This window comes from Marmota marmota, unplaced genomic scaffold (genome assembly GCF_001458135.2).
Source record: "Marmota marmota marmota unplaced genomic scaffold, marMar, whole genome shotgun sequence".
Taxonomy (NCBI): Eukaryota; Metazoa; Chordata; class Mammalia; order Rodentia; family Sciuridae; genus Marmota; species Marmota marmota.
This window is the reverse complement of record NW_025999990.1, coordinates 49618307-49632070: the sequence shown is the minus strand read 5'-3', so window position 1 is coordinate 49632070 and position 13764 is coordinate 49618307. Positions and strand designations below refer to the sequence as shown.

Sequence of the window (13764 nt, the reverse complement as noted above, 5' to 3'; positions counted from 1 at the left end):
GGAGAAAAACATACTTTTTTGCTTTTAAAAATTCACTACTGGGAGGAAGAGGGATGGGGAAAGTTGGTCGATGGGTACTAAGTTGCAGTCAGGAGCAGGGAGTTCTGGTGTGCTATCATATGGTAAGGTTTCTAGAAAAGATGATAATATACTGTAAATTCCAAAAAAATTTTAAGAAAGGAGTTTGAAAGTTTTCACCACAAAGAAATGATGTTTGGGTGACAGTCTATTTAACCTGATGGAACCATTACCCCATGTATGCATATATTGAAACATCACATGGTAACCCACTAATAGGTATACTGTTTTATGTATTTATATATTGGTATAAAAATAAATGTATTAAAAGAAACAGTTAAAAAAGGAAACTCACTACTGTGTCAAGTTCCCAAACACAAGTGAGAAGACACAGCTTAAGTTCAATAGGTGATCATGTTACTCACCACTCAATGCACTATGAGCTGACTGCCCCGCATCTGCAGACCCATTGGAATGAACTGGTACATCTGGAATAGCCTCCAGTATGGACTGCTAAGCAAGGGAAAATGAGCACAGAACATTATACCACAAATATAGGCTACCCATCATTTCACTCTGACTCACGTAAGAGTTCTTTTCACACACACAAAGTTCTTGATTTCATAGCTGGTCTGCATTAATTTTCATTGTCACTGCATTCAGTTTAGATGTGTTCCATTTGGGTTTCTCAAAATGGAACAGTGTCAAGGTCAATATAAGCCTGCTTTCTTAGCTCTTCAATATTTGCTATTTAACCTTTGCTAAGATATACAAATTATAAAACTTGATGTCATACAACTTGGAAATTATTTGATTTGCTAATCTTGATGCATTTGTCTTTATTAAGTATATTACAAATATTAACAGGTTAATTCTCTCACTGCAAAACACACAGACAATAACAAAAATTAAGTATCTTTTCTAATTTTGTTTCTCTTCTTAATCAACTTAGTACTTTCTTCACTGAAATCCTGTCAAAGCATTTAACTTGGCTGCAATGTCATCAGAAGTTGAGTATCTCTTTGTTCAGGTCCAGTTGGATATGTGAAAAATTTACACAGAAATTCTAACAAATTCTATAAATTTTCATGTGAGAGTTATCTGTGAATTATGTGTGACAATGAAAATCTCCTATTTGGTCAAGAATTTTTTGTATGATATTCACACATAAAATCTGTTCTTTTTGTCCCCTAGAGCTTGATGTTGTTTCTTTTATTCTCATATTTATTTTGCAATAACTGAACATCTGTTTCATAAAAGATCCTTTATCATGTTTTCTACAAATCACACAAGGGAGTCTCAAATTCTGAGCCTGATATTCTCTTTCATTTCAAAGGAGCTTATATACTTTTAATTGTATAAATAGATTGCCAATTATTAAAACACAGGTGCCCAAATACTGTAATGAACGGGAATAAAGACAAAAAAGTCCAAAGGCTATATAAGAGCTATGTAGTTCACTGTCAGATTTGTAGTGGCTCTAAAATCTACAACATAGAATAAAGCTTATTTACTGTTATAGTTTAGATCTGGAATCTCCCCCTAAAGTCCCAAGTAATAAAGGCTTGGTCCCCAGCTTAGAGCAATTAGGGGTAGTGGAACCTTTAAGAAGTAAAGCCAAAATAGAGGGCCATAGGTCAATGGGGGAGTGCCCATGAAGGGGATATTAGGAACCTGATCCCTCCTCTTCCTCTCTTCTCTGCTTCCAGCTGCCACGAGGGAAGTGCCTTGCTCTTCTGCGCACTCCAGCCAGGATGTGTTGCCTTGCCACAGGCCCCAAAGCACTGGGACTGACAGACTGTGGACTAAAACCTCTAAAATTGTAAGCTAAATAGACCTTTCCTCCTTCTAAGTTGATAATCTCAGGATTTTGTTGTCATAATAGAAAGCTGACTAATGTATCCACATATGAAAATCCTTGAAAAGATGGGGACAACTTTTCAGTGGTTTCCTAAAGTTTTCCAACAAAGAAATGCTTTGTCAGCCTTAAAATGACTCCGTGGTGGGAGGGAAGACTCTTTGGAAAATTGAGAAACGTTTAATTTATTGATGCATTTGAGAATTTATTGAGAATTTAAAGCTGAAGGCTTAGGATGCTTAAACTCACTGAATTGTTAGTTTCTTAATCTGTGGAGAAGAGTCCATCTACTCAGTGTAATCGGCCTCTAGCCAGCCTATTGTACTGATGACTGTCTGTTCTTTGTAATATAAATTACTGTGGGGCAGAAGTTTGAGTCATAATGCCTCCTCTTGGACCACTTACAATGAGGAGGACAGAATAACACATAGGGAACACTATTAGAAGACACACAATCCACTGTTAAGAACTTATTTCTATAAAGTATAAGTATTATTGGAAAATGATTCAGAGGGAAGAGGAGCTGCCCAGAAGGTTTTTGTGGATGAAGTGGTTGAACCTGAGCTTGAACCAAGGGACAAAGAAAAGGACTTACAGAGGCAGAGGACAGGGAAAATATTCAGGCCAGAAACAGAAGAATAAATTTCAGACATGGACAAAGCTGAAGTGTTTCAGCACAAGGATCATGGAGAGCAGGGTACTCCAGGAGTTGAGTCATAGTATTAGATAAATATAAGAGAGAAATTAATCAAGAGGATAAGCTCCAATTATGGAAGGGGCTAAAAGCCAAATAGAAACCCTGGGACTTAGAATCATAAGAGTTAAAAATAAAACAGAAAAAACAAAGGAGCTCTCTGCCATTTATTTATGCATTCATTCATTCATTTTTGCACTGGGGATTGAACTTAGGGGTACTTAGCCACCGAGCCACATCCCTACCCCTTTTTCATATTTTATTTAGAGACAGGTCTTGCTAAGTTGCTTAGGGCCTTGCTAAGTTGCTGAGGCTGACTTTGAACTTACAATCCTCCTGCCTCAGTTTTCTCAGCTGCTGGGATTATAAGTGTGCACCACCACAACCAGCAGCCCTCTCCTTTTAAAATCACTCAGTGAAAATGGAGAAGGAAGATGAGCCTGCCCACAAAGGGTCCTTGAGTTTTGAAATAGGTCAAGTAGAGAGGCTAGATGCTTAGCATTTATATGGTTATCCCTCAAGATTCACGGGGGACTGGTTCCAGGAGCCCCTATGGATATAAAAAAAATCATGGATACTCAAGTCCTTTCTATAAAATAACCTACATACCTCTTTCTGTATACTTAAAATCATCTCTAGATTGCTTGTATGTTTGTACTAGTACAATATAGGTGCTATGAAAACAGATGCTATGCTGTATGTCTTAGGGAACAATGAAAATGGAAAAACATTTGGACATGTTCAAGATAAATGCAACTTAAAAAAATATATCTGATCTGCAGTTGGTGGAATCTGCTGTTACATCTATTTATTTTAATAGACGCTGGATGATCATTTGATATAATGTACACTCCATTCCAGATTAAACAATTGCAAGTTTTAAAACCAAGAAATATTTTACTTAGTGATGAGACATTAGAAGAAAAGTTCTAATTTTTTTTAAGGGGTAGGCATGGCCTTTGGTGAGCTGATCTGGAAGAAAAAAATTTCTAAAGAAAAAGAAATCTTGGATGTAGATTTTTATGAGTGTGAACTCACTGTAACAGATTTTTAAAACAAACCATAGAAATAGACCCTTAAAAAAGTGGGGATTTTACTTATCTTAATAAAGGTGGCATTTCAAATATGTAAAGAAGATTACAGATTGAGGGAAAAAAAGGTACTAGTCAAGTTGAGGCATAGTTTTGGGAAAGATAAAGTCAGATTATATACTTTATGCCATTTCATAACATAAATTCAAATAGGGCAATTCTTGGGGCCTCCTGAAGTCTTGAAGAGACAGTAAGGTGTCCTTCAGAATTCATCCTGGCAGGATAGACCCCCAACCCTTAATCCTACTTCACTCAATTACTAAAAATCCCACCATCTCAAGAGACCTGGAAGTCAAACTGGGGTGCCTGTAGTTCTTTTATAAGCAAGAACCATGTGGCTTACAAAAGTAGTTACCTCATGGTAAGAAGGCCTAGGATCCTTTCAGGACAAGTACAGTGGGGGTGAAGTCAGTATCTGAGGGCTACTCTAGTAACAAACCATTTTGTATAGCATTTCTAAATAAAGATATCCTCAGTAACAAAGAATCCAAAGTAAGTCAAGAGATTGATGCCAATGAGACAGTTTTAGGCCTAGCAGTGCTCTATTTATGTCATTATTGGTATCAAATTTGTTTTCTGAAAAACAAAAATGAAATCTGAGTGTTTAATTTGCTGTGGACAGCTCTACCTGTAAGTGCCATGCAAGATCATTTTCTTTCTTTCACATCCTCAAACTTCCAAGCACCCTATTTTAGACAATAGGTTCTCTTTCTTTTTTCCTTTTTAAATTTTCTATGTTTGTTTTATGTGTGTGTGTGTGTGTGTGTGTGTCTTTTTTGAAAAGCTTTTTCTTTTCTTTTTGCTTAATTTTTTTTTGTTTTGCTTTGTAGACAATATTTTCTCAATAATGATTGTCAAATGAATGAATGAATCAATCATATGGAAAGTTAGCAGAAAAAAATGAAGAAATGGAAAAACATAACTAGCACCAGTCTTATTAGTAATAAAATTGTGGTCATATCTCCTATAGAAACTTAAAACACAAGGATTATCTGCCTCTTCTTCAGCACCCAATTATGCAATCACCCTACTCCAAGTTATGCTCAGTACATACATGGAACCACCCACCTGCAGACCTTTGTTGCTGGCTTGAACAAGACACTGAGCTTATTAAAGTCAGCTAGAGATGCAGACAGGGGTAGGACTATGTCAGGAGCTTTCAAGTTAACTGCAGGGTGCTGGATAAACACTGTAGCCTTAAAGCAAGTCTTGAATTGTATATTGGTGACTTGCAGCTATGGGAAGGATGGGCTGGCAGGGTACAAAGATAAGGACTGGGAGATGCCTTATGTGGCTACTTCAGCAATGCAGAAAGTAGTTTCCACACTAAAGAAGTAGTTTTAAGAAAGGCAGAGGGTAGAAATATTCTACAGCCATTCACATGATAAATCCACAGGTCTCAGAGATGGACAGGAAAAAGTGAGAAGGCAAAGTTACAGTTGATGCAAAGGGATAATTCGTGGGCATATGGGTGCTACCAGCTAAGGTGGAAGATAAAGGATCCTGGGAAAGGGCTAGATCAGGAAGCCTCAGTTCCAGGGATACAATATAATTGTGTTAGATCTACTACCGGGAACTCCTTCTGATAGTTACCAGAGTTTGTGAATGATTTACTTTGTTTTCATTAATAAATAGGGTGAATTTGAGATGATATCTAAAATAGAGACATTCTAGTTTATTTTCATTCCAATGCAAGGTCTCGCATGAGAAAAGAAAATACAAACTTTCATCTAGTAGGTCAGAAATTGTGGGTATCCTTCAGCCTATCTGTGACATAGCTTACAGAGTTACTGATTATTCATGGTAAAAACAATTCACATTATTTTATTCTTCTTAAATGGGGATATCTTGGGAGTGTGTCATGTAAGTGAATGTCAGCTATCTTGTTTTCAAAATGGGCAATGATTGACAAACTATTGCCCAAAGGAACATTTGAGGGTGTTACCTCTATCTGACTGTCATTGACTAGCTGCTACCACTGAAGAGGCCTTTCTAATGGGGTCTTTCACTGTCTTTTGAGGAGTCCATCACATCTCCCCCGTCAGAGCACAAGCTCTGAGACACTGAGCAGAAGTTCTTGGTAGAGGGAACTGGAGGGGGAGTGACAAGAATTTCTAACAAATAAAAGTACACATTCTGTTACTTAAGGTCAAGTAAGATCAGGAGCCCTCAGTCACGGGGATAAGGAGAAAGAGTCTGCATGAGTGAGCCCTGAAAACTAAGGCTGGAAATGTATGCAAAATCCGAGAGTCTTCAAAATCAGGAGGAAGGTTTTAAATTTATCCTGTGGATAAAGAGACTTCTAGGTTAAGGTGGCGAAGGTAAGCCAGATCATTGAGCCTCTGGTATTTTTTTTATGTGAGGAGGACCAAAATTAACAAGTTCCACTAGGCCTGCAAAGAACACCTTTTGGTTTCTGGACACAGTGGTATTAGTTTTTGCAGTCACCTTTCATTTCATCATTCCTAAGTTTTGAGTCACGTTCCTGATTGTTACAAGGTTGGGTGGCGGGGTCTGCCAGCAGCTGTGGCTTCTTTGAAATCCTAGGTCAAGTTCTGCTTTTTAATTTGTCTTGGAGAAATCACTTCTTCTTACCTTTCTTCATTAATTGCCTAGACTTATGATTTTTGCCTTCACATGCAATTGTATTAGCATGAAAGAACTTACCATGGAGCTGATCCTAGGATCTACAAAACTCCCTTCTTCATTCTGGGACCCATTGGGCAGGGTAGTACTGTTGAGAGAAGCATCATCTGGCTAAATGGAGAAATGAAAGTACCGTTCTTATTCAGGCAAATGCTTTCTAATGTGGTTGTGCATTCCACTGTATCTACATATTGAGACATGTGTGGAATATATGAATCAATGACTTCCTGGGCACTGACAGGTACAGCCTTGCTGTGAACCATTTGAATGCCAGTCCCTCTCACAGAAACTGATCTCTGTGGCAAACAGTGCTGTTATCTGCCACAAACTTCATTTGCTTCAATACTACCTTGGTTTAATTCCAGGGAGCTAGATGATAAATTCAAAACCTTGATCTCTAGGTTCATTTGCAGCTAAGAGAGATCATGTGACTAGTGTGGCCAATAAAATGTAACAATAAACTTACCAAGAGAGCTTCTGGGAAAGCTAAGGCTTTCCTGATCAAAACCAAACCAACCAACAAACAAAAAAATCTCAGCTGGTATATGCTCGTGACAGGACCACAGCCTAGAGTTGTCAGGTATTTTGTACAAATAAGGATCATAGGGATGATGATTCTGTAGATCTGGTTGTGTCTATGAGAAGAGGGCATCACATGGCTGCCCCATCAGACCTGGTCCACCTATGCTAAGTATCTCCATGGGAAGCAAAACAACTACTTTTTTTTTATTACATGCACCCAAATGCAAACTTAATTGATCTAATACTTTTTGGTTCATTTTTGCAAATTCTATGACTGTTTTTTTTTTTTTAGTGAATAGAATTCAGTAGCAATGGTACCAACTCTTTTTTTCTTTGTCATTCATAAAGCTCGTACTGTTTTTTTCCTGTAATGTACAATGATTATACTGAAATTAAAAGATAACATTATTTTCTTTGCCAAAGGAAACATCACAAAATTGAATATATTTGATACTTATGAAAACATACAATGTTTTCTTTTTAAATAACCGTCAATCTTCAATTCATTTGACCAATTTTCTCAACTCATTTGACCATATTTTCTCAATTCTCATATAGATGGCCTGTATTTCTTTTATAAAATGAATAAAGAACTTTTCTTTAAAGAAACAAATAAAACCCAAGACCTAGCACAAGAAATTTGAACCAAGATGGAAAACATCTACCTCCCTGTCCTCCCCATATCACTACAAATGGCAGGAAAAACATACACACACACACACACACACACACACACACACACGAACAGATTTTTAACAGCACTGGATTATCAGCAGAGAACTCTGTAGCAGAAAACTTGAAGAAATTTCTGGATGTAATACAAATGGGATTAGTTTGGGAGGATAAAAACCTCTGCCTAAAAGTAGCATAAAAGAAAATTTCTCAGGACAGAAGAGAAAAATAAATAATAAAGAAGAGAACACAGGCAAATTATTAAGAAATATTTGCAAAAATGGAAGCCACATAGACCTTCCCTTCCTTAAAAATGTAGATAATCCTTAAATATAATCCTAGGAAAATGCAAAAAAAAATACAATCTAAACAAAATGATCTAAGTGTTTGGGATGGATGGGTTTCTAGTGTGGGCCCAAAGGTCTAAAGGAAAAGGAACTCCAGAAGTCACAATGAAGACATGGAGGGGAGAACAAAAGCAGAAATCAGCTTTGCCCAGAAGTAAAAAACTAAGAGTTCTTCATCTCCCTCATTGGTTTTGCAATGAGAGTGTGTAACCAATCTACCCACTCTACACACCTTAAAGTTTAGCATATTCCAATATTCACTTAGATGAACTCACAATTGACAATATTTGCATTTTGGAAAAATAAATCTACCTAACAGTACAGGAAACATCAAATAATTTCCTACACCAATCCAAAAAAAAAAAAAAAATCAATGAAGTCTAGCTCTGCAGAAAACTTCAGAAATTCAGAGAGCTGTTATGTCCATCTGCAAATGTGCTCAAATCTTCTGCCCTGTGGAACACCTTTCCACTGTGTTTCCTTGGGTGGAGTCTTTGGGTGGATCTACCACCCTCCTTTGTGATAGGGTGCTGATAGGCTAGGGAAGGGCCTGGGGAACTGAACAGGAAGAAAAACTCCTAGGACCCACAGTCTTGATCAGAAGTTCTCCATCCACTGGAGGACATTCGCTGCCACTCAATAGGAGGTGTGCAGTTTCCGGACCAGATGGTGCTCATGTTCCAGCAGATACATCACTGTTTACATCACTACTGCTACATATTGCAAAAGCTACCATGTTCTCTCCACGGAATATTTACATTTGGAAAATCACTGGAAAACACTAAATGTTTATATCTTAGTCAATACTGAAAATACTGCAAAGAATTTTACAGGGTTGTCTGTAAAGCTTACCCATGAAGACCAAGCTTTAGTTGACAATAACCAACACACAGGATGTGCATAAACTATTTTTGCTATTGTTATGTCTGCCTATAGATTATTTTAAAGATAGAATTTAGTTATTTTGGATTTACCCATAAAATTATTACTTGCTGAATTTAAGAACCAAGAATGATGAGGCTGTATTTGTGTTTATCAAAAATCTCAATTATGTGGCATCAATACCCAGGAGAAATAAAAATACACATTCTTTATATTGTATTAATGTTCATGGCAGCATTGCTTACAATAGCTCCAAACTGGAAATAATCCTAATGTCCATCAGTAGGTGAATAAATATGCCAATAGTGTCATATTGGTACAATGGATTACTATTAGTTATAATAGGACTACATAAAATATATCTTAAAATTATGATCATTAATTTAAAAAGCAGATTCAAAAGAGTATTTTATGATTCCATCTATGTGGAAGGGGAAACCAACCTAATGTGTTAGGAATCACAGCAGGGTTTACCTCTAAGGGAGAGAAGGAACACTGACCAAGAGGAACACTGCTCCTAACAGAAACATCAGCACAATTTCTAGAGTTTCCTAGCTATCTTGTAAGAATAAGGGTTAACTCCACATGCTAAGGTGGCATTGTTCAAAGGAAAAGGCCAGAGGTCCATGGTAAAGTTGCCACTGCACCCTGCTCCAGCTGAACCAGCTTTGGTTTATCCACCATCGGTTTGATGGTGGGATGAAAATATTCTACATTTTGGTAGATTAACACATTTGTTAACATTAATTGAATTATGTACCAAAAGTATATGCACTTATTATGTGTAAATTATGCCTCAACATCAAAAAGCTTAAAAATTTTTGACTCTGAAAAATAATTTAATTCTTATCTTCAGAGATAAGATAAGGATATCTTATCTTCAGAAATAAGATAAGTAGCTATGGGTAATCTGAAATAGAACATACTACTATAACAATGAGTAAATCAGAGAGAAACATGTTTTTCTTAGGAAATAAGAATATGTTTGCTGATATTTACAAATAGAGTGAGGCAAGAAAAATAATAACAACCAAGAAAAATATTAAATCTAGAACATAAGGATGAAAAAAATCTAGAAGACAGAATGAACAGACATACATGAGAGAAAGTTTAGGAAATAACAATAATAATAAATTTTAATAATTCAGGCAAAGCAACGTATTCTAAAAGGATGGGACTTAGAAAATGGGGAGAAAAAAAATAATTGTAGACATAATGAAAGACAATGTCTAGAAACTGAAGAAAACAATTCTCAGATGGAAAGTATCCACTGAGCGTTGACAAGAAATGAAGGAAATGAAGAACAAATCTTTGTGGAAGTTCAGAACTGCTGGTGGAAGAGGAAGTACATCCTTAACATTTTTCAAATTCATAAAATTGAAACAGTTGCAAGAGAGGGTAAACAAACAAAAATCCTAGAGAAGCTTATATAAAAAGAAACAAGGTTCCGGCAACTAAAATAAGAAAAACAGAAAACAAAAGCAAATGTCTTGTGAAAAGTGTCAAAATCTGTTAATGAAAAATAAAAGAAATTCTACTGTTCAGGTTTTCCACAGAACTAAGATTTTGTGTTAAAAATGAACAGTTAGTTGCACATGGTCCTAACAGAAACATCAGCACAGTTTCTAGAGTTTCCTAACCATCTTGTAAGAATAAGAGTTAACTCCACATGCTAAGGTGACACTGTGCACAGGAAAAGGCCAGAGGTCCATGGGAAAGTTGCCACTGCACCCTGCTGCAGCTGTACCAGCTTTGGTTTATCCACCATCGGTTTCTTACTTTGTGATTAAAACAAACTCCTACTTGTTTAAATCAAGGTTCCTTAGATTTTCTTTTATAGGAAGCAAACACAGATGCAACTGATGATTTTTAACAGATGGTGTGATTGTATTTTGCAGTGAATTATGAATCAATAGCAAGTGTAGCTATTTGATTTTCACTTAAGACACTGGAAATAAACAAGATTGATTACTTTGCCTTTTCAATAAACTAACATCTCCACTGAATATTTCATTTATCTTGGCTGAACATAAGGGAAATGTCTTCTTTTAACTATATAAGAAGTGATTTGTAGATGAGGTTTCGGATGCTGGCAGACTGGATTGTAAATCTTTTATAAATGCAGATTTAGGGGCATTTGTGGAAGAGTCAAGGGTCAGCCACATCTAATACATGAATAGACTACTCATTTATTTATTGTAAGTAGTTTACTTCAAAATAAATGTTGACTATAAATAAAATCATAGTCCTTTATGAGGACTCCTTTGAACACTTGTTCAAAGTTCAAAAGATTTTCTCAATAAACTTATTATCAAGATACTGCCAATATACAATTAAGTGCATATTTAAAACACAATTAAGTGAAAATTTAAACTGCAATATTTAAGGAGTACACATCATACAATCTGATAATTTTTGACAAAAACTATAGTCAAGATAATAATAATGAACAAGATCTCTCCTCTCCTCCCCTCCCCTCTTCACCTTCCCCAGATCGCTGGCAATTCACTGAGCTTTCTGTCACTCTATGTTAGTTCCACTTTCTATAATTTTATATATATTGAATATTTTTTGGTCTGGCTTCCTTTACATGGCATGATTATTTTGAGGTCCATCCATGCTAAATGTAGACAGTTCATTGCTTTTTACTGCTGAGTAGTATTCCACTGTGTGGACATACTATAGTTGTTTATCCATTTACCAGTAGGTGGACATCCGGGCTGTTTTCAGTTTGGGGCTATTACAAATATAACTACATTTAAACAGTCTTTGTATGGATATGTACCACCTGCTGGTGGAAGGGTAAGTACATCCTTAACACTTTAAGAAGCTGCTAAATCATCTTTCAAAGTGGGTGAGTCACCTACATTCTCAGCGTAAAAAAGGTCCAGTTGCTCTGAATTCTTGGCACTGCTCAATGAGGTCAGTCTTTTCCATTTGAGCCATTCCACAGGGAATCTAGACAGATCTCGCTGTGGCTTTATTTGCGTTTCTATTATCATTAATGATAGTACATTTTCGTGAACTTATGGGCCATCTAGGTGCTTTCTTTGAAGAAGTGCCTGTTGCCCATTCTAAAAGGCAAGAAAAGACCTAACAAATGTTGACACTGGAAGACTTAGGGTATGTGCCTGGGAGAGAAAGTTGATTTGCTTTTAGAAGTAGATGGTTCCTGAGGTTAATTCAAGGGAACCAAGGGTTGGAAATACCAGCAAAGAGCAGATGGTGAAGCACTTTTAGTATCCAAAGGAGTTTTTATATTTTTTCTGTAAATGAGAGGGATTATAATCTGGGAAACAATGGTAGTTAGCCAGCTGACCAACCCTCCCTTCTCCTAAAACCTAACAGAAGCAACAAGATGTAGCTAAAAGACAGGAAAGAATAAGCATAGCAGCATTCATATAAGTCAGAGAGAGAGATTTCAGAAATAATGTGGATTCTTTCCCCAAATCTACCTCTTGCCTCATTAACACAAGCACAAGGATGAAGCAAATGCAGAAAATTCTGGAAATGATTACACAGTAGTATCTCCTCTGAAGCAGGAAAGATAATAACTAGAGGTATGAGTAGCCACAGGTAGGTTCAATCTGAGACTACCCTTTCAAACTAAAAGTATCTGCTCAACATCATCTCTGCAGAGAAGAAAGGACCTATTGGGATTTGCCAGTTTGCTTTTTTTCTATCTGGGAAGAAGTCGGGAGAGGGGCTAAGAAGATGGAAAAATAAAAGGGAAAATAAATTACATAATCTAGACTGGGAGAGAAAAGATAGCTTAGGCTAGGCTACAAGTAGAAACAGATGAGAAAAATCAGTGGATGAGGGATAAATACAGCAACCTTTCCCCACTGTACTTTAATAGAGGCCTGATCATTGTCCTTGGCTGGCCTGACTTTGCCCTGCTCTGGTTAACCCCAAAGAGAAGTGGCTTTCTGGGGAAGGTGAGGGAATAGGGAAGAGGGAGGGGAACTGGACACCTCAGGTGAAGTGCTGTCCTCATAAGGGGACGGATATCCACCTGCAGCGGGGAACAAAAAGAACACGCAGAAACAAGAGCCTGTTGCAGCAGGCAGACTTGTAACTCAGTGGTACTAAGACTCCTAAGAGAATTTTTATAAATGAAAGAAAAAAAAATGTAAGGACATTAACTCTATCAAAAAAGAAATGCTTTCAAATCATAGAGTTCCTCCGTGTATGTCTATTTTCATAAAATAATGGATTTATTTGTGGGTTTACCTATTAAACTTGACCTTATTTGCTGCTGAATATTTTTCTTACAAATTGATCAAAGGTAGACAGATATGTTGAAAGCTGTGGTTGTCCAACCGACTTAATCACACCACAATTTTTCCAAGGCTTGCATGATTGTCTTGAAGAAATGGCTGCTTCTTTCATCCCTACCCGCAGTTCCCATTCTATAACTTACCACAGGACCACTCGTTTGGATAATTTCTGGTACCTCTTTTTCTTCCTCAGTGCCACCCAACTGAGCAGTATGGTTGTCACAAGCATCATCTGGCTAATAAAAAAAAAAAAGAAGAAAGAAAGTCGTTTTTATCCAGGCATTTATCTTTCCAAATGTGACAGTGCATTCCATTATGCATTCCACCAGCATTTGTATATATCTGTGCAGTTGTGTGGAGATAGATAATGACTACCTGTGGTTTGATAATAGCACTTACCAATTTTCCCATAACCATACTGATTCTCATAAATGCCATGCACTATAATAGAATTGGTCTCAAAAATAAAGACACTGCCAACTGCCTGCCAAAACCCCCTTTTGTTTAATAACTTATGAATATCACGATTTTGTTCCATGGACAAAAAGACTTAAGTGTCATCCTGTGATGGCTACATCCAATTAGATAAGAATGAAATTCTACTTGGTAGAGCATCCAACAGTGTTTTCTTATTGGAATGGAAGAATTCAGTTGACTAGTGTTTCTTCCAGGAACATAGACAGGAAACCGAGATGCCCAGACATCCTGTCCTTTAAGTAAAAGCTATTAGCCTGTATGCTAAGGGAACAGAATG

General features: G+C 36.8%; 1 protein-coding gene across 5 annotated transcripts in view; it reads right to left on the bottom strand.

Annotated features, from left to right (window-relative positions):
* Arhgap28 (Rho GTPase activating protein 28) overlaps window positions 1-13764 on the bottom strand; it is a 190929-nt gene that overhangs the window by 43550 nt on the left and 133615 nt on the right. For 4 of the 5 annotated variants that reach the window (XM_048806539.1, XM_048806541.1, XM_048806542.1 and 1 more), the window contains exons 4-6: window positions 13154-13246; window positions 6329-6418; window positions 444-531 (exon numbers count right to left, since the gene is read on the bottom strand). In XM_048806539.1, the coding sequence (XP_048662496.1) occupies window positions 444-531; window positions 6329-6418; window positions 13154-13246 (271 nt within the window). The remainder of the gene's footprint in view (window positions 1-443; window positions 532-6328; window positions 6419-13153; window positions 13247-13764) is intronic. The other variant, XM_048806540.1, reaches the window with a different exon arrangement.